Source organism: Dicentrarchus labrax, unplaced genomic scaffold (genome assembly GCF_905237075.1).
Source record: "Dicentrarchus labrax unplaced genomic scaffold, dlabrax2021, whole genome shotgun sequence".
Taxonomy (NCBI): Eukaryota; Metazoa; Chordata; class Actinopteri; family Moronidae; genus Dicentrarchus; species Dicentrarchus labrax.
In genome coordinates, this window is record NW_026136718.1 from 23,354,430 (window position 1) to 23,374,490 (window position 20,061).

A 20,061-nucleotide genomic window follows, 5' to 3' on the forward strand; every position below is an offset into this window, starting at 1 on the left:
TGTCCTCTGCCTTGATTTTCTACACTCAATTTTAATATTGCCTTTGATTTACACACTGCAGCCTGGTCACTCATAATCATGTCGTCACGTGCTGTGATATACAGCCCCATTAATATTCTCACTCTGGTCTGGCTATGGGACAAGGGCGGGTTCTCATCATGCTCAAGCTCCAGAAACTCAACTCTTGCCAGTATTGAGCACATTAAAAACGTCCAGAGGAAACATCTCACGGTCCAACTGCGTCAAGTCAGACTTCTTCCACTAAACTGGAAACTTTGGATTTGCTGCTGAGTCTGTTTAGGGTGAGATCCAGCTACAACTACTGTCTCTCCAGTTTGGGTCATGAATTGAGATCTCACTTCTAGCACCTGCTGAAACCTTGTCAAATGGTGATTTTCATCATTTTGCTTCCAGAAGACACCTAAATATGGCTGCAGAAGCTTAGTGCTCTCTTGCTGTCAAATGAAAATTCATTGTCTGGTGCTTTATTGTGTTACTGTCCATAGAAGAGACAGAACACAGCCATTTTCGACCTTCTCTCTCATCTCCATCCATCCACAGTTTAGGGTCAGTCTGTCTATGACCATAGCTGACCACAGCACACCTAAGTAAACAACCCCCTCACCAGGCTCACAGGAGGACAACTGAGCTGAGACAGACTCTACAGGCTCCCTCCCAGTTATATCATGGTAGTAGGACCTGGCCTGTGTCCCAGGAGCCAGGACCTCTCTGAACCGCTGCAGACCAGACAAGACGCTCATTGTGTGGGAATGTGATGATGAGGCATGGCGGAAGTTTCCATGACATGGGTTTCTGCATATTCTACACATTTCTTTTCCGAATATATTCTCCAAGTCTCTCAGTGTTGCTAATGCAAGGGTTAACAAAGGATATTTTGTATTTCTGTGAGGAAGCACATGGATTTGGATGTGTGCCTCTAGAGAAATTGCACAAGTGTGGGGTTTATGTTGTGGAAGTGACATGACACTGATATCATAACACATATTGCCACATATTGTGTGTGGGTAAAAGCATAAGATGATATCTGAGCGATGCCATTCAATGAATTCAAGATATTTTGTTCTTGACACAAAATCACAGTCCTTGCAGCATCCTCTGGTGTGGGATGCTAATCACTGCAGCTACAAACCCACCATGTAATCTTTCATCAGTGTCAGCACAGACGAATGCTGTTCAGCTGAGCATTATCACTAGTAGAATACAATTTACATCTAATCTACTAAACAAATTCACTTATTTTCTATTCAATTATTCTGATAGCAGTACTATATCTCATTTACAGACCACAGAGATGGTCAGTGAAGTGTAAGGCTGTTCTTAAAGACTTGGGGGTCATGGGGGCCAGCTAAAGTTCAGTTTCTGCTCTGTAGAGCAAATGCCTAATTTTATATTAGATATGGTTAGAAGAGCCGGCAGTATAATTGGTTGGCCTGGTGAGGCAGGACTGGGCAATGCCTGGAGATATGGAGACCTAATTAAAAGGCTGAGAATACTAAAACAATTCACGAAGGCATCACGACTGGGATGTTGCTGCCAGGATTCCCTCGAGGATTTCATTCAGTTGTAAACATGCTGGTGCACTCGCACACACAGACGATGCACAATAATGAAGATGGCTGTTCACTTAAAAAGTACTCTATCTAGATAAACTTTAGGCTTGTAGCATGTCTTTTCAGCGTATAACTATTTTGAAATTTTGCACATAATTATTTACTTATTAACTTAATAGTTACTTAAAAGTGTGCAGAAGTACATATAATATTACATCTTTTGTTTTTTTATGTGTCAACTAACTTACTAACTGGAATATATGTTCATACATATTTATACATATGTGGGATGGATCAAATGTTTTATATGACTGTGAAATAAAATCTAACTCACTATTCAGAAATGTAAGTTGCAGATACTGAGGTGTTTTTAACCCTTGGGTTAACTTTCATGATGGAGTAGCAGCACCATCTACTGTGAAAACAGGGTAGTAATAAAAATGTAAATTGGGGGAATAATTGAGCCTATTTTGGAAAAATAACTACAGTGGAATCCTTTGAGAGCCCAAAATACAAGAAAGAACAGCATTCATTATTATAAAATAAGGAGTTCAGTTGTAATTTCTCTAATTGCATTCCAACATCGGATATACTGTCACTTTAAACTATAATTTTGCTGATTAGACATTCATGGCTCCAATCTTTGGTAAGTAAAGCAGCCAGTCTTAACTGTGTTAAAAGGTACTGGCAGGTGTTGCCTTACTGCTGGTATGGGTACAGAACAATTAATCTGTCAATAATAAATACAATTTAAAAAGAAAATGAAAACTAAAGGGTTATTATTTATTCTTTTGAAAAAGCAATCAGAAAAGGCACAGTCAAAGAATATATTCATCACACAACACAAATCAAATCATAGGTAAATCAACATGAATTTATCCTATAGCATTGGCTATCATTTCTAAATCTAAGCCATCCAGGGGCAAATCAAGTTCAGTAGTTTTGGATATGATAATGTTGAAAATGAGGGAAAAAAGAAGAATTGTCATATTGAATGCATACAGACAAATCTGCAAAGAGTTATTGGCCCTATTCTTGTACACAATAACACTATTTAAAATTGATTAAAAAATATATTTCAGACTTAAAAAGCGAAACCATCTCCAGTCATAAACATTTCATGTTATGTTACGCTGCAATGTTCTTAAACCTTACTGTGCTTACTTTACCTAAAAGTAATTTTCAGAATATAAAACAACAGCACCAAAAAATAAAAACAATAAACTTAAAAAACACAGCAAGCACTAACACTAAAAATCACAACGACCAATATCAGTCACTCAAGTACTGGAGGAGTTGTAGTTAGCACTGATCATTAGCACCATACTGTATGTCACAACACGGCCAAGAAATCTGCTACATAGATGTTGACTTTTGGTGAAAAGTGAAGAGAGGAGTAAAGGTTGAATATGTTTGCTATAGTTCTCTGTCAGCCTAAGAAAGTGCTACAATGCAGGTCAAGTTTTCCCCTGAAAAATGTACTTTTAAGTTTCTGATGATCACTAAAAGACTGTTAGTATTATCTATCAAAACCTTAGTCACAGAGTAAATATAGAAAACTAAGACAACTGTTAGCTGCCAGGTTATTTTGCATTATCTATAATGTTCTGACCTTTAGTTAGGGTCAATGTGCCTTTAAACTGCCCTCCGACAATGTAAACTCCGAGCAGCCTTTGGGTGGTACAGTATCTAAGGATGGTATTGCATTATTTGGTGGAAGCATACGTGTAACCATACTGTACAGATGAAATCTGAGTTGAAAATACCTGAAACTTTATTTCACTGACATCAAGTACAGGTGTGGACATAGGGGCCAGAGTTCACAGGCGACTTGCTGTGAGACGTTCAGGAGACAGACTTCTTTTGCTGTTAAATGCCTAAAAAAAGATAAGGATGATGATGATTATATTTACAACTTTTGAGTAAAATGAAAATAAAAATACAAATAAATAGATTTTGAACTACATACCCTTAGGGCCAGGGGTGTGCATGCATGTTGTGAAGTGAAAAGAGTGATATATGAGTTTGATAGGAATCTGACGTTTATGAGTAGCTGAGCAAACCCAACAAAAATCACTATGTGAACAAACCCCCCAACAGTGCCTATATCTTTCTGTGTTTGTTGCACTGTCAAGCCTTATAGAGACTTACAAGACTGCGACTTGGGCTGAGAGAGCGAGAGCGTACAGGGCTGGCACTTCTGCTCCGGCTTCTGCTCCACTGCAAAAACAGACTTGTCGCCATTAAACACAAAAGCCTTTTCATGTGCTGTCATGCTCGTACATTACTCTCTAGAGAAACAATGAATTATGATATTTTATTAACTATTGTTCAGTCATTACCAGAGCACCTCTTCTCGTCACCGCCTCGCCCTTCACTACCACAGCATCTCCTTCCACCAAGGCCGGCCACACATGGTACAACACCAGCGGAGCAGTGAACTCGGAGTCGTAGCTGCGACGATACCTGTCAGACGGAGAGGTGAGGGGAAAACAGTGGGGGAGAGCTGTGAGTATTTATGTGTGTGAGTGTCATCGAAGTGTTGAGGGCGGCATCTAGTGGTAGAGGCGGCAAATAACCAATAGAAATAGATATCAATAGAAGTGATTGGCGGCAGTTCATGGGGTGGTGTTTTACAATGACTGTCGGGAAATGTAGCACTACAATGCATCAAAACTGACCAAATGAACACCACAGCTTTACCTAATTCCTGTAAAAGAACAAACTTTTATAAATAATTCAGACACAGTACTGCACAAAGGACTGACTTGATGTCGTTGTAAAGTTCTCCATCGCTGGCAAATGCCAAGTCAAGTGGGGGGTCCAGTGTCTGCATGGCAAAGGCCACCCTGCATGTGTCCCTGATCATGGCACTGATGAGGATAAAGTCCACCTCTGGCGGGAAAGAGATCCGAGGGTTCACATTCATGGCATTGATCACATCCTGGGGAGTCAAATACACAGTCTCAGTATCAAACTTTATTTGTTCATAAATGCTGCAGAGGACACATGGGAGAAGTATTTGGTCCTACATTGACGCTGGCCTGAACATCATAGAGGTCCAGGTTTCTGACAATGTAGTCCACAGCTGCATCCTCCAGACTTTCCGGCCCAAAGTGGGATGGGGACAACGTCTTTCTCACACGCAGCTTGAACTGACGATAAGCCAGTTTTGCTGTCTTAAAGGATTCCTGAGACATGATAACATGAAAAAATATACCAGCCAATCATATACAACCCTGATTAAATCAATCAACTAGGCTGTCCAAATAAACAAGACTTGGGACTCATTTTCTCTGCCTTCACTTGCCAATCTGCAGGTGGCTCTACAATAAAAACAGTCTTACCACGACAGCAATGAAGATGATTTTCTGGACCATCTCTAAGTCTGAAATGTAGCGTCGAAGCAGGGTCTGGGCCTCCAGACGCTCCACAGCATACAGGTCACTGAAACGTGATACGAGGCGTGCGTGGCGTGAGGAGTTAGTGAGCTGGGCTCTGGTGGGAGACTCACTCCTCATGGGGCTGGAAGAGCGACTGAGCCTGGGCAAAGGGCTTGGAGAACGACTTCTCACCAGCCTGGGGAGACGGAGAGAGAAACATATAAAAAAGCACATCATCACTGTGTGTATACAGTATATACGTTATATGCAGGTGTGTGTTGGGTGCAGCTGTACCTCTCCTGCAGCATGGCCTTCTCTGTGCTCAGGTAGGACACTTCATCTCTCAGCAAGCGAATCTGCCGTTCATAGTCATCAAGAGCATCCAGCTTCCTCTTATAAATCTCCACCTGCTCGAGTGCGGATCGCAAACTGAAACACAGACACACTTCACATCAACAGAGGAGTAGGCTACATAATGTATGTTGTATTTTAAAAATGAATACATTACAGCAACGTTTGACAGTGATCACCCACTCTGCTTTCAGTTGTAATATTTCGTCTTCAGTGGCCAGCAGAGTGGTTGCTGATTTGCTCTTTGTCTCATCCAGTTCATTCTGAGCATCGGCCAATCTGTTAGAACAAAAAACTATGTTTTATGTATTTCATTGGCAGTGCAGGAAATTCAGCTGGGTGGGTATAAAGTGAAATACAATGTGCAAGCAACATTTATATACATCCCCTTGCCCATGGACTTATATGAGGACATGTAATATGTCAGTTATCTAAACATGAGCAATGTAAGTTGAGGTAGGAAACCCCAGCTGGCTGCAGTCCATTTGCTCCACTTCTACTCTGTCTTATTTCTCCTTGACTCACTCTGCTCTGACAGAGTCCAGCTGCCGGCGAGTGGAGCACAGCTCAGTGTCCATCTTCAGCATGTCGCTATCATGGGAAGCAGAGAGCTCCCTGATCCTTCTGTTCTTTTCCACTGAATCCTGATAATAACAAATGATGATACAGTACAAGGGACATACAGTAACCACAACACCAGATGGGGAAATTATTTGAATTGGCTGAACATTTTTATGTATTTTCTGTCAATGCTGTAGTGTTACACTGGATAATGTCTCATTACTAAATCCATTAACATTCTGTGACATTAAGCCTACAGTCAAATATTATGTCACCTGGATGAGCTGTAGACTGGTGTCATCAGTGACTGAGGGCCTCGCCATTGAGAAACAGGTTCCAAGCCACGGCAGCAAGCGCATTTTGAGAGTGTCCACTCCAGCATAGTGTCCACCTGAGAGAGTGTTGAAATAGTTTGTGAGTAGTTACGACCTTGTTAATGCTTTATAAATAAAAGTCCCATACTTCCAATGTAAAGCTTACCTTCAGTAGCTGTGAGGTTGAGGATGGCGAACAGTTGGCCCTGGATCTTGGAGGTTAGTTCAATCAGCTCACAACATCTATTTAGATTCTGGTCACAGGAAATAACCTGGGAGGGTAAACATGAGTCAGTCAATGAGTCCATTTTTACATAAAAACCCATAAAGCACTTGAAATTATAAAAATCTACCGCCTGTATCCTATAGGCTTGCTCTTTTCTGTTGTGCTTTCTATATATTTATATAGATATATATATATTCTATGTTAAAAAGGTTATTTTTCACGTTTTTAAAACCTTAATAAAAAAGCATTGTTATTACTATCCAAGAGAAGCAACAGGTAGCTAGCCCACTTCTGTTGCAAGACACTATGACACAGCAAAAAGTGTAATGCCATTCATTGACTGTTTTGTACATTTGTAGTGTAACCAGCAAGTAATCACTATATTTATATAGTGTCACTCTTTCTTTCACTCTATAAGTTTGGACAAGTCATTTCCAGTCGCTCTGCAACGCGCCGTTCCGGTGTGGCCACACGGCGGATTTCTACAGGAAGTAACAGGACGTGAACCATCAGTGCAATAAAAGATCTTTGGAATAGTCCGACAGTAGCCATGGCGACTGGCGTCCGTAGCAACCAAACTCTACCGGGAAATCAATGTAATCTAAACAAGTGCATTCCTTCACTGTAAAGTTTTAAATGATGCATGCATTTACAACCACTGCACCTTTCCTGCGTTATCCGTAGATAACATAATAATAATGGGTACAAAACAAATCCATTTTACGGGAGTGAAACAATCACCAGTCGACATTAGTAAACAAAGCCACTTATAATTTCTAGAGGAGGAGGGTATAAGTTACCTCCAACGCTTTGACTCGACCTCAACTGTATGCTACACACATAACGTTATAATATTTAGCCACTAGCTAATTCCTGAGATAACCATCGTGGAAGTGACAGCCAGGGTGGCCGAGGGCACTGATGAAGTGCTTTGGTCAGATTTGGGTCGGTCATTACTTATTAATGAACTTACATGGTAGTCTTTGTGCCAGCTCTCAAGCTTGTCCTGTAAGACGCTGAAGGAAGATGTGTTGGTCAGTCTCCTCAGATTGTCGGCCATGTCCGTCCACAATAACTACCGTAATAGGTTTAAAATGCCCCGGGAGGAGGACAACAGCCGGGGGGGGGGTATAATCTCTGAGGGAAGTGCAGTAAAAATTCCTGTCCTGGCAGCTTTCTCCACCTAACGTTACGACACAGATGCCAAGCACCGCCTCAGTTGTGGCAACCAAGGAGACGAGGCGACAACCAAACCACAGTGTTTTAAATAAATAACTGGTGACGGATGAACAGAGAGCCCTCTCAGTCAGTGCTCTGCAGGCTGCAGGCTCTGCTCTCCCGTCGTGTAAATACTGTAATGTCACACTGTCAAACGACACCAAAGGCCGGCAGAGTAAACCTTCTGTGACACAGATATATGCTGATGTTTCCGCCCAGGTGAGCTGTGTTGGATCAAATCCGATTATAATACAGTCGCTCTTACTAAAGTTGCCATACTAAATTGCATTACATGTGCACGGAGTGTTTGGTAGATTATTAGCACGTTTAATAAGACAACAACAACAATAATACATTTCTAAAAAAAACTCATTGGTGAGCATTGGTGATATTAGGTCATTTAAAAAAGGATGAGGCCCAAGTCATACTAGGCTAAGGCTAAAAGATAAACTACATAACGTTACGTCTATCATTTCAGATTTGGTGTTAAACAATAATAATAATAATAAATGGCATTGGGGCACTAATATCTTTACTAATACCTTTTTATACTTTTATTTATTTATTTTTTAAACCAAATACAGTTTGTGTATCATTATTAATAAAAAGGGAGAGCTGGTGTTATGGCCCGTCTGGCAGTTTACCTATGGAAAATATGAATGGACATGTTTTTCTATTTTAGGATCCTTCTGTCATTGGCTGGTTGAACTTGGAATGTACCATCTTTAATTGTGATAGAAATGTTCATTGTTTGGGGCTCGCTCAGTGCAAATCATAGATATATATGAGTGCAAATAATAATGCCCTCGGTTTGTTCTCGTTCGTAAGAAGGTAACCTTTTTTATTCGTGAGTAGGTATCTTCCTCTCAGTCTCTCCCAACATTTCCAGTTGTTTCGCCTTCCACTGTGGAAAGTGGTATGTTCCCTGTCACTCGGCAAGCAGGAGAGGGAGGGTCAACATGGCGTCTGAACAGGTCCGTTATGTTCAATATTTGTTGTTATTCTTGCATTTTGCTAATTGTTTTGCTGCGGTGTTTGTTAAGAGGGCAATAATATGTCTTCCCAAGTTAGCTGGTATAAGAAATATAAATGTAGTCGGCTGTGTTGTCGGCCCCACGATGATATCAGTGGGATAAACGCTGGCCTTCGTTATTATAGGGAGCGTTATGTAGACATAAAAATCTTATTATTGTAGCTAACCTGCTGTTTGACTGCAAAGTAATTTTGCGAATATAAAGAGCATAGACTCTGTCTGATAATGAGACAGTCGAGTTAATTTCTATTTTGCTGCCAAAATGAGTGCAGTTTATTTTTAGTTATGGCCACAGACGGGCAGTCGCGGGGCATTTAACTGAGAGGCATTCCAGCGCAGAGAAACAGGAGACACTGAAAATAAGTAGGAACTAAACCCTTGAGTTTGATATGACTAGGGACAGTAAATGTAAATTTGGGGAGAGTTTCATGTACAGAAAAATCCATGTTTTAATCTGAGCGAGAAACGCACAAAAAAAAGATGTTGCCTGACAACTTCTTGTAAAATGACAGATTTTCTGATCATCTATTGGAGAGGATATTTGATTTTAAAAGAACAACTCCAGTATGATCTCTATAAAGGGTGTTATAAGCCTAAAAATTGTAGGTGAGTAGTTATTTTTAATGTGTAATTTCATGACTGAAACATAAATACTGATTCCTTATGGTCCTCCTCACCGCAAAGTGTCTCAGAGATGGTTTTGCCTTCCAGGAGAGTTCCAACGGGCCTGTGAAGAAGTCCATGCGGGAGAAGGCTATAGAACGACGCACCATCAACAAGGAACACAACAGTAACTTCAAAGCAGGCTATGTACCCATAGAAGAAGAACGTCTTCATAAGACAGGGCTGAGAGGACGCAAGGGAAACATGGCTGTTTGCATTGTTGTTCTCCTCTTCCTCCTCGCCTTAATTAACCTCATTGTGAGTACTGCAAGACTCATTGTACTTATTCATCTAATGGGTCCTCTGAAGAACAAAATGGTGGTTAAGAGTTGACACAGAATGATCACTACAACAACAACTCTGTCCCCCTCAGATCACTCTGGTCATATGGACAGTGATCCGGATCGGTCCCAATGGCTGCGACAGTATGGAGTTCCATGAGAGTGGCCTGCTGCGCTTCAAGCAGAAGGCGGACATGGGCATCGTTCATCCACTGCACAAGAGCACAGTAGGAGGCCGTAAGGACCAGGACTTGGTCCTGGTGGGCAACAATAATCCGGTGAGAAACGCAGTGTACATTTACAGTGATGACTGAGCCTGTTACAGAGAAAATGAACTCTTCTCTTTTATTTTATGTATGTTGTTCCAGGTTGTGTTCCAGCAAGGCACTACTAAGCTGAGTGTAGAGAAGGACAAGACCTCAGTCGTCAGTGATGTTGGCATATCCTTCACAGACCCTCGCACGCAGAACACGTTCTTCAGCACAGACTTTGAAAACCATGAGTTCCATTTGCCCAAAGGAGTCAAAGTCCTAAGTGTTAAAAAGGCGTCTACTGAAAGGGTGTGTATCATGGTTATAATGTCTGATAGCTTCATTTATTATGTTAGTGTTTCACAACCTGTGTACAAAGTACTGTCAGTACACAATATCCCATAATGGTCTCAAGTGAAATGTAATTTTTAGAAATGTTGCAAATGAATACATAACAGATTGAAAAGTCGCCAGGAACACACTGAGCTTTGTCAGAATAAAATGGAGTTAGACTCAGGTATAAATTCAGTTTTCAACACGTCAATAGCAGAATAAGTATCTGAAAGTCCTGTAGGCCCAACCAAAGCCCAGATTGGAAATCTGAATATCCAGAGAGTTCACCAATGCTTCCTGGAGGGTTTTAGAGAATCTGAAAGAGAAGCAGGTGTCCAAAGCTGATAAATACAGATCCGAGAAGACTCAAGGCTGAGTTTACAATGGTAAAACATACAGCTGGAAGATATTTTAGCTTTAATAAATGGGGGAAAATATATTTCAGAACTTGGTTTGACATTGCATTCTATATTTTTACATAAAGTTTATAACACACATATGTGTGAATGATAGTGGAGTCTAAATACTTTCTAATGCCTGTGTATATGCTGTTTGTAGTGTTGACAAATATAATGCTTTGTCTCTGATTTTAGATCACCAGCAGTGCAGCATCTGACCTAAACATTAAAGGTGACAGCAAGGCCATCATTCGTGGAAACGAGGGCGTCAACATCATGGGCCGGACCGTAGAGTTCAAAATGGGTGGAGGCATTGAGCTCAGGGCTGTAAGTCTGAAATGCACCAACATGTCCTGTTAATATGACTGCATATGTGACACTGGGGTTGAGGAGTGCCTGTTTTCCACGTTGGTACAAAATTCCCCAGATCTTGTCCTTTTAAAATAAGTGTTGCATGAATACAGTTTAAAGCTAATGAAGATGAATGTGTAAGGATGGGTGGGTTTTCTCTTTGCAGGAGAACAGCATCATCCTCAATGGATCAGTCATGTTCAACGCTACACGCATCCCCAATTCTGCCGCAGATGTGTATTTCGATGAAGGTCTGGAGAGGTACAAGCTCTGCATGTGTGCAGATGGGACTCTGTTCCGTGTACAGGTGAAATATCGCAATATGGGCTGCCAGACTTCAGATAACCCATGTAGAAAAGCTCACTAGGAGACTTGACTGGAATCTACTGTATCCCCCCCACAATCTGTCACCACTGATGTCAGATTACAAATGTGCATATGTAGAACATTTTATAGGCCATTCATCATTACTTGCACATAATGATACCTCTGCAGCTCACCTGATTAATTCTGTGCTCCTGATTTTGTTGCCAAACAGGAATTGTGTTACAGTTCATTGCCACTTGGCCAAAGATATTAACAGATGTAAGTGCTAAAGTGTTTTTATTGTTCCGCAGGTTTGCCAACTTTATCTAAAATGTATAATGCCATATCATTGGTTTACATTGCCCATTGATTGGAGTTAGAAGCTACAGTATTTACTTTTTGCCTTACCGTCCAGTGTTACTAATTTACAAACCTTGCAGACGGATTGTGTATTTTATTATTTGCTGTTCATTGTTTCTGGCAGCTGTGTTTGATATTTTCTTTATTATATTCACTGACAAGGGTGAGACACTACATGATTATACTGATTTGTGTATTATTAAATTTGGGATAAAGTGTAAAACATAAGATACATTTTAAGCCGTCCAGTACGCAGAGAAGGTCTTTTTCTCCACATTTTGGATTGTCTATAATGCACGTGCCAATGGATTTACAAGGGAGGATATAGAATATAATATATATGTATTATTCTAATTTTGTTGCAAATCCTTTTTACAACAACATAATACAGTATTGAAAAACAGAACGAGAGCGAGTGCACTAAGTTATGCTACAGATTAATGCAAATCTCTTTAAATGTTGATGTTTATGAATGTCAGGAAAGTTTAAATAATCAGTAGCTTGGTTTGAAGCCTATATTGAGTTGTTTGACTTTTGTGCAATATAGTATAAAAGATTTGACTTTCATTTTGCTTTGGGTTGTCTTGTCCGTTTTATAACAGTGCTGCTCTTGAGAAATATCAGAAAGTATCACAAAGCCTGTTGTGAGAGTGTTTTTGATCAACTAAATGAAAAAAAAAGAAAGGCAATCAGCCTTATTTGAATATTTGTCCAACATTTCATTGCTATGTTTGTTTCAATAAAGAAACAAGTTGCTATGTGAAACTTCTTATCCTTGGTTTCAGTAAATGTCTCAGGTGTTTACATGCTCATTTAAAGTCATAAAAGAATACTGTGCCTCATTATGCTGTTTTATTGTCTAATAGAATGTGCAACCGTGGGCATGGTCCTCCTTGCCATAAACCCTCAGGATCGTGGTTATCTAACATACATAAACAGGAAAACAATGACAGTAAGACATTAACTAGACATGTAAATGATTGAATGAATCACTGAATGGCATTTGGGTTAGTGCATGTTATGCTCGACGCAGTGAAATATTCTTCAGACTTTGATCAGAACTGCTGGAGACAAAGTTAATACACTGAAAGCACTCTGGGTGTGAAAAGAGTCACAGGTTTTCCTGTCAGCTTGTCAGACAGTGGATACGCAGGTGAGTTTGATGTTTTTAGTTAATTTACTGTTTGTATTATTGTATATCATAGATTTCTTTTAATTTAATGAATAACTGATGAAGAATTATACATGTTTTGCTTTTGATCTAATAGCATTTGATTGTAGTATTGATTGTACTGTCTTTCATACAACATATCCTAATGGTAAAAATTGACCTTATTTGTTTCTGTTATTCATGATGTATCTGTTCCCTCAGATTGACGGGTTGCGATGGCAGTGGCACAGGGGCCATTCTTGGCTGCTGTACTGCTCTTTGTCTCCCTGGGGCTTCATCGCTCCTCTCCCCTACCTGCCTGCCCAGAGCCCTGCACCTGTCAGAGAGCTCCCCTGTTGAACTGTTCCTCCTCTGGCCTTTCCCTGGTGCCACAAGGCATCCAAGACTCTGTCACCGAGCTAGACTTGTCTCATAACCTCCTTGACTCTGTAACACTCGACCAACCGCATCGTAACCTCAAGAATGTATGGCTGGGAAACAATAGTATCACACGCTTGTCCCTCTGCATCGAGAGAAAGGTGGGAGGCCGTTATGTCAGTGGCAGACATCTACGTCGCTTGAGACCTTGGAGCAAACAGGGATGTGTATCTTGGGCCCCCACCCTGCAGCTCCTCTCTGTTGAGAGGAATCAGCTAGAGCAACTCCCAGAGGGTGAGTCAGGTGTAATATAGTTATACACCCATATATAAAACCCTATCACAGCACATTAACAGTATAATAAGCATAGCTTCCAGTGATATCAGCACAAAGAAATTGTGTTCTGTTACATATTAAAATGTCTTTACTATTGATTGGGATAAAGATCTTGCACGGGTGCTCAGTCTGGTTTAGAAGTATCTTCACACGTTCAGAAATATCAAACACTCTCAAACACTTCCATATCATCTGTTATCTATATATTCAGTGCATGAAAGTAGAGTGTCTGTTCATAAACTTAATAATCAGGTTTTAATTTATTTATCAACCATTCAGATCATTTACATTAGTAAAAGTAGCTTAAACATTTGCCCCTCTTATGGCTCTATCATTATATTATAAGACTATTTATTATATATAGGCCCTTTATGTTTAATGTATACTTTATATTTTATCTTCTATTTTATTTTTTATTATATTCTTAAGGTTAGGGATTTTAATTTTAGTCTAATATAGGTTTAATGTATGTTTTGTATTTTGTATGCTACTGGATACTTGAATTTCCCTCGCGATAAATAAAGTATCTACCTACCTACCTACCTACCTACCTACCTACCTACCTACCTACCTACCTACCTACCTACCTATCTATCTATCTATCTATCTATCTATCTATCTATCTATTATTGATGAGGCTACGTGTAAGCAGCACTTAAATTCTGTAGTTGGTCAAGGTGGAGCTAATTTAGTTACTTGACATATGTAGTTTAAACTATACCATTGCATCATATTTTACTAACAACTGATCATCTGTTTTGTATGTGAAATCTTAACCTGAATAGTCACTAGTAACTACCACAGCAGGTGAAGTAGTGAAGAAATGTAATATAAAGTAATGTAAAATGAAAGTACCTCAAAACTGTACCTCAGTGAAGAACTTAAGTAAATGTACTTTCCAACACCACTGCCAACACACATGTACTGTGTAAAAAAGTAAATTGAATAATCCTACACATTACCATTATTTTTATATTATTTTTATTTTTATTTAAAAATTACTTGATTTTTTGGGATTCCTATGCACCAATGCACCGGGGCAAATTGCTCGTATGTGTTAACTTACTTGGCAATAAACCCAATTCTGATTTTGATTATAATCACAAAATCTTAAGCTACTAACATCAGTAGAAAAAGAGTAGGCAGTCATTCTACAGACTTGACATGCACAGTATAGTTTTAACGATATTGGTTAGTACCTTATGATGACTTATAGACCACACCCAATATGTTGTAAGGCTAAATAGTCTCATGGAATGTATATTGTCTGGGTGTGTACTCAAGATATAAACTGTAGTATCTCTAAGGAGTATAATCAGGAGGTAGACATAATGACACCCACTCTTAATGAATTTCTACCTTGATGGGGCCTAACTGTTTCTACCAAAATGCTTGTTCAATGTTCTCTGTGTGTGTATGTTAAGAAATTGGGTTTTTAAAAAAAAAAAAATTCTTGTCCCATTGATCATTTGTGATTTATCTTGTGACCTGATCCCTGGCCTAGACAATTTTATCATTACATGATCAAATTACACATGAATGTGTCTTTTTTTTAAAACTGTTTTTGTGTGTGGGTGATGGTTTAGGGGTTAAAGGTTATGTACCTGATAGTTAAATTGCCCAGTAAACATGATGCACACCTTTAATTTCCCTCTGGAGTGCTGTTGAGAAATGTCCATGAGTCAGATAGTCAGATAGTCAGACTAGGCATATTTATTTAGCCAATTTCATCCTAAAAAGTTAGTCTGAGGTCTACTAACCTCTATATCGTAGAATAAATCTGTGAGCTATGTGAATTGCTACTGTCCTTTTATTTGATTCTCACATCTAACCAACCCTCTCATTGATCCTTTATCTTAAGTACTTTGCTCCACTCAGAAATGATTAAACCTCCCAAGATAATACACTGTACTCCCTTCAGCCAGTCACAGTTTTTATTGACATTCCAGTGGCTCAAAGAAACATGTAAACATGCAGTACAACTCTTACGTTTTCCTCTGCATCATGGGATTTCATAGAATTCCCTCTGCCTTTTTGAACATATGTGTGTTTCAAAGACATGCTTTCACTATGGTTGTATTATAGGCATGTGTGGACAGCCCATTTACTCAGCAAGAGCTGTCTTGACAGTCATAGACTTCTTTCCTGTTTGGTATTCAGCTCACAAAACCTTCAGTGCCACTCTAATGAAGCACAGATCCACAGTGGCTTACTTCAGCCCAGCTCTCTCAGGGAGACTGTCTCTGGCTAGTGAAAAGGGGGAGACACCAGGGGAGAATGAGTACCACAGGAAAATTCTTAGCCCCTAATTAGTCATATTGTAAGAATTATTTCGGTGAAAATAAGCCAGAACAATCTGGATTAATATTCTAGGAAAGGGGTGTTCGATTCAAACATTTTACACTATTCACTATATAGAAGTCCACAGAGTGAGAGAGTAAGAGGGCTGTAGTTTACATTATTTAATCTCAGCATCGGAAACACTGCAGTACTCCAACAAATCAACTTCATAGCTAAAAAACGTTTTTCACCTTGCATTCACAGTGAATAAGATAAAGCAGTACAGGAATGAGAAGAGACTGACTGGCCTCTGTTGTTGTCAATAAAAACCTGTAACGTGGTTCCTGTTGAGTTCTAATTACAGCTCTTGTTTTCTGTCATCCAGGGCTGGAAGGTAGTGAGTCATTACAGGTTCTGCAGCTCTCCTTCAATAGGATCTCAACTTTACGACAAGAAGACCTCAGCCACCTTCGGCAGCTAAAAGAGCTACACCTGCAACATAATCTCATCACAAGTCTCCATCCACAGATGTTTCAGGAGTTAGCCCAGCTCCAGGTAACAATGTTTTTTTTAAATCTAATTTATTAAAAAAAATGCACAGACAATTTAGTATTCCAACAATACACTTAGTGATGCCACACATTCTTTATTTATCAGTCATTTTTAGGAAAGGATTGTCTAAAAGAAAGATAATGTAGCTTTTATTTCGGGAATATTTCATTAAATTGTTTTAACAATTAAATTACACATCTCAACATCTGCTGTCTTCCTTAAAAGGTCCTTGATCTGAGCTTCAACATGTTGACCAGTCTCCATCCTTTGATGTACGTTTCTCTGCGTAACATGGGGGTGCATGTTAGACTGGGTGGGAACAGATGGCAGTGTGATTGCAGTATGCGCAGTCTAAGAAGGCGGATGGCCTATGACAGCAGCAGAGGCCTGCAGGCCTGGAGTGTGGTGTGTGATTCCCCTTCCATCCTTTCAGGAAGAGACCTGCTACAGTTGGAGGAGGATGACCTTAACTGTTTTAGTACTGAAAATAAGCCAGAGGTCCACCAAGATGTGACTGTCTATAGTGGCTCTGAGATACTGCTGTCTTGCTCTACACAAGGTAACACAGTCAAAAAAAGTGTAAGATAACTTATACAGAACTATGTAGGTCAATCCAACTGCATGTCAATGTCTTTTTTTTTTTGTAGATTCAATGTGGTGGACGCCCAGTGGTCAAGCATCTGTAAGCCAACCTCAGCCTGGTCTACTCATCAATGACATCACAGAGAGAGACACAGGACTATATGTGTGTCTATCTGAAGAACGTGAAGATTTGTCTGTTTTTAACCTCCAAATCAGTAAAATAGGAGGTGCAAGAAGAAACACTAGAAGTTTACCCAGAACCAGCGAACAAATAATTCCACAAGGCACCCTAAATAAAATAGGTCAAGTAAGGAATCAGACAGCCACACAGTCTGATTTGGCTCTGGCTGTCTGTCTGTCTGTTTTCATCACATTTCTGATAGCGTTTATCCTAGGAGTCCTAGCAAGACCTTGTATAGATGTTCTTTGGAGAAGGGTCACCAACAAGAAAAGCTCCCCTCAAACCAACTCTGTTTCAACAGTAGAACAAAGACAATATGACAATGAGGCCTACTCCAATGGCGAGGAACCAGAAGAGACAGGCACTCATAGGGAAAGGAGAGTCACATTTAGCACTGTAGACTTTATAGAAAACAGCAATGTACAATATTATGATACTGTAGCCAGTGGCGATCAGGAAAGCATTAACAATGATACAGTGATTGAATGTGAAGCAGCTATGGCTGATAAGGATACACATACAGCTGGAGATTCAGGAAGTGAAAACAGCTTACGACAAAGTAGTCCAGTGGAAAACAAGAAAGACTGCAGAAACCTCTCAGGCATCACTGATGCAGGTCGCACACACAACATAGAGTTTGAACACATCCCAGACCCTGTTGAGCTGGAAAAGAGGAGAAGCTTCTCTTCATGCTCGGATTCTTCCCTATCTGAAGTATATGAAGACCAAATGGCAGAGGGAGATCACACAACGCCAAAGTCTCCTCAGCTGGCAGAGGACTCTGTTCAGCAGAGAGCTGATTTGTCACCAGCAAGAAAAGTAGTGGTGCCACAAATTTCTATAGAGGGAAGTGAAATTCCTGGATTTTCTTCTGTGCCCTTTGCAGACTGGTCACCACATACAAAGAGCCCCAACCAAACAGACCCTGATCTGTGGCAGGAGAATGATGAACAATTTGAATTTAGTGATTCTGTTCGGAGCATGTCTCCAAGGTCCAGCAGTGTGTGTGGTTCTTTTAAGGATTCAAAACTGATTGTGGCACCCACTTTAGATAAACAGCAGAGGGATGATATGTCCAGCTCCAGCTCATATGTCAGTGAGGATGAGCCTACAAAATACACTGTGAACTCAGACCAAGAGGAAGAGGAGGATATAGAAAGAAACCACAATAAACCTGTCACTAATGCTTGCCTTAAACAAGATGCTAGTTTTCAACAGCAGAACCATGGTTTAGACCCCATCAGGCCAGTGGGATTTAATCATGATGATTACAGATATAACAAACTAAGGCATGCAGTGAGACCAGATCACTCCTTTTCCTCTCATTCAAGTGACAGTGATGGGGAGGACTACACAGTCAAACAAGAAACAGATACAGGAGCGGGCAAAGACCGTCTGCCAAATTTGGGTGTTACAAATCACAGTAAGAGTCTGGATACCAGAGCACCTTCACCACCTGTAGCTTATTCATCATCTTCAAGCAGTGAAAGTGAAGGAGAAATCATAGACCTAAAAGTGGAACACAATACAGGCAGAGGGACTAAGGGGATCAAAACCAATGAGTCAGAAACACTGTTGGCAGACCTAAATCGCCAAAGCATCCCCCAAATCAACAGGCGTCTGGATATCAAAGCACCATCACCTGACTCTGATTCATCTACTAGTAGTGACAGTGAGGATGAAACAACAGGCCACATTGAAAAGCAGAGCCCAGGCAAGGTTGACATTGCAGGTGTTCCATTTCAAGAATATAAGAGTCATGATCTAGACACACAATGGCCTACCCTTGATCTTCAGCGTACTACACGCGTCAAGAGGCATCTGGATATCAAAGCACCATCACCAGCTTCTGATTCATCTTCTAGTAGTGACAGTGAGGATGAAACAATAAACCCCATTAAGAAACAAGAGCAAGGGGAGACATACATGGCAAGGCATCCAATTAAAGTATCTCAAACTGTTAGTCATGACCCACAAACACAGTGGCCTGTCCTAGATCTTGAGCATACCACACGCATCAAGAAGCGTCTGGATATCAAAGCACCATCACCTGACTCAGATTCATCTTCTAGTAGTGACAGTGAAGATGAAACAACAGGGCACATAGAGAAGCAGAGCCCAGGCAAGGTGGACATTGCAAAAGTTCAGTTTCAAGAAGCTCAAACTGAACGTCATGATCCAGACACACAGTGGCCTACCCTTGATCTTCAGCGTACTAAACGAGTCAAGAAGCGCCTGGATATCAAACCACTATCACAGGCTTCTGATTCATCTTCTAGTAGTGACAGTGAAGATGAAACAACAGGGCACATAGAGAAGCAGAGCCCGGGCAAGGTGGACATTGCAAAAGTTCAGTTTCAAGAAGCTCAAACTACAAGTCATGATCAAGACACACAGTGGCCTACCCTTGATCTTCAGCGTACTACACGCGTCAAGAGGCGTCTGGATATCAAAGCACCATCACCTGACTCTGATTCATCTTCTAGTAGTGACAGTGAGGATGAAACAATAAACCCCATTAAGAAACAAGAGCAAGGGGAAACATACATGGCAAGGCATCCAATTAAAGTATCTCAAACTGTAAGTCATGACCCACAAACACAGTGGCCTGTCCTAGATCTTGAGCATACCACACGCATCAAGAAGCATCTGGATATCAAAGCACCATCACCTGATTCAGATTCATCTTCTAGTAGTGACAGTGAGGATAAAACAACAGGCCCAGGCAAGAAACAGAGCCCAGACAAGGTGGACATTGCAGGTGTTCCATTTCAAGAATCTCAAACTGAACATCATGATCCAGACACACAGTGGCCTACCCTTGATCTTCAGCATACTACACGTGTCAAGAAGCGTCTGGATATCAAAGCACCATCACTGGCTTCTGATTCATCTTCAAGTAGTGACAGTGAAGATGAAACAATGAACCCCATGAAGAAACAAGAGCAAGGGGAGACATACATGGCAAGGCATCCAATTAAAGTATCTCAAACTGTTAGTCA

At 40.4% G+C, this 20,061-nt stretch overlaps 3 protein-coding genes and 1 long non-coding RNA gene across 5 annotated transcripts; 3 read left to right on the forward strand and 1 right to left on the reverse strand.

Moving 5' to 3' along the window:
• Positions 1-2,333: 2,333 nt before the first annotated feature.
• On the reverse strand, positions 2,334-7,755 carry spata18 (spermatogenesis associated 18). Its single transcript, XM_051376297.1, has 12 exons — positions 7,380-7,755; positions 6,347-6,452; positions 6,142-6,257; positions 5,831-5,949; positions 5,489-5,584; positions 5,249-5,383; positions 4,919-5,150; positions 4,604-4,762; positions 4,340-4,515; positions 3,914-4,037; positions 3,723-3,791; positions 2,334-3,448 (listed from the first exon to the last, which is right to left on the reverse strand). Exons 1-12 carry the CDS (start codon positions 7,464-7,466, stop codon positions 3,392-3,394), a joined length of 1,476 nt encoding a protein of 491 aa, XP_051232257.1. The 5' UTR covers positions 7,467-7,755; the 3' UTR covers positions 2,334-3,391.
• A 731-nt stretch (positions 7,756-8,486) lies between these two features.
• Positions 8,487-12,365, forward strand: sgcb (sarcoglycan, beta (dystrophin-associated glycoprotein)). 2 transcript variants are annotated; one of them, XM_051376304.1, is made up of 6 exons: positions 8,487-8,598; positions 9,369-9,578; positions 9,694-9,879; positions 9,970-10,161; positions 10,779-10,910; positions 11,101-12,365. In XM_051376304.1, the coding sequence occupies exons 1-6, from the start codon at positions 8,584-8,586 to the stop codon at positions 11,299-11,301; spliced, it is 936 nt and encodes a 311-aa protein (XP_051232264.1). In that variant the 5' UTR covers positions 8,487-8,583; the 3' UTR covers positions 11,302-12,365. The 2 variants fall into 2 exon arrangements, with proteins under 2 accessions (XP_051232264.1, XP_051232263.1); XM_051376303.1 differs by having other exon boundaries at positions 8,569-8,598; positions 9,342-9,578.
• A 102-nt stretch (positions 12,366-12,467) lies between these two features.
• On the forward strand, positions 12,468-16,760 carry LOC127350656 (leucine-rich repeat-containing protein 66). Its single transcript, XM_051377474.1, has 4 exons — positions 12,468-13,422; positions 16,130-16,299; positions 16,522-16,625; positions 16,730-16,760. Exons 1-4 carry the CDS (start codon positions 12,987-12,989, stop codon positions 16,758-16,760), a joined length of 741 nt encoding a protein of 246 aa, XP_051233434.1. The 5' UTR covers positions 12,468-12,986.
• On the forward strand, positions 16,758-17,059 carry LOC127350077 (uncharacterized). Its single transcript, XR_007880514.1, has 2 exons — positions 16,758-16,855; positions 16,944-17,059. It is a non-coding gene; the product is annotated as an uncharacterized LOC127350077 (long non-coding RNA).
• The last annotated feature ends 3,002 nt before the right edge of the window (positions 17,060-20,061 follow it).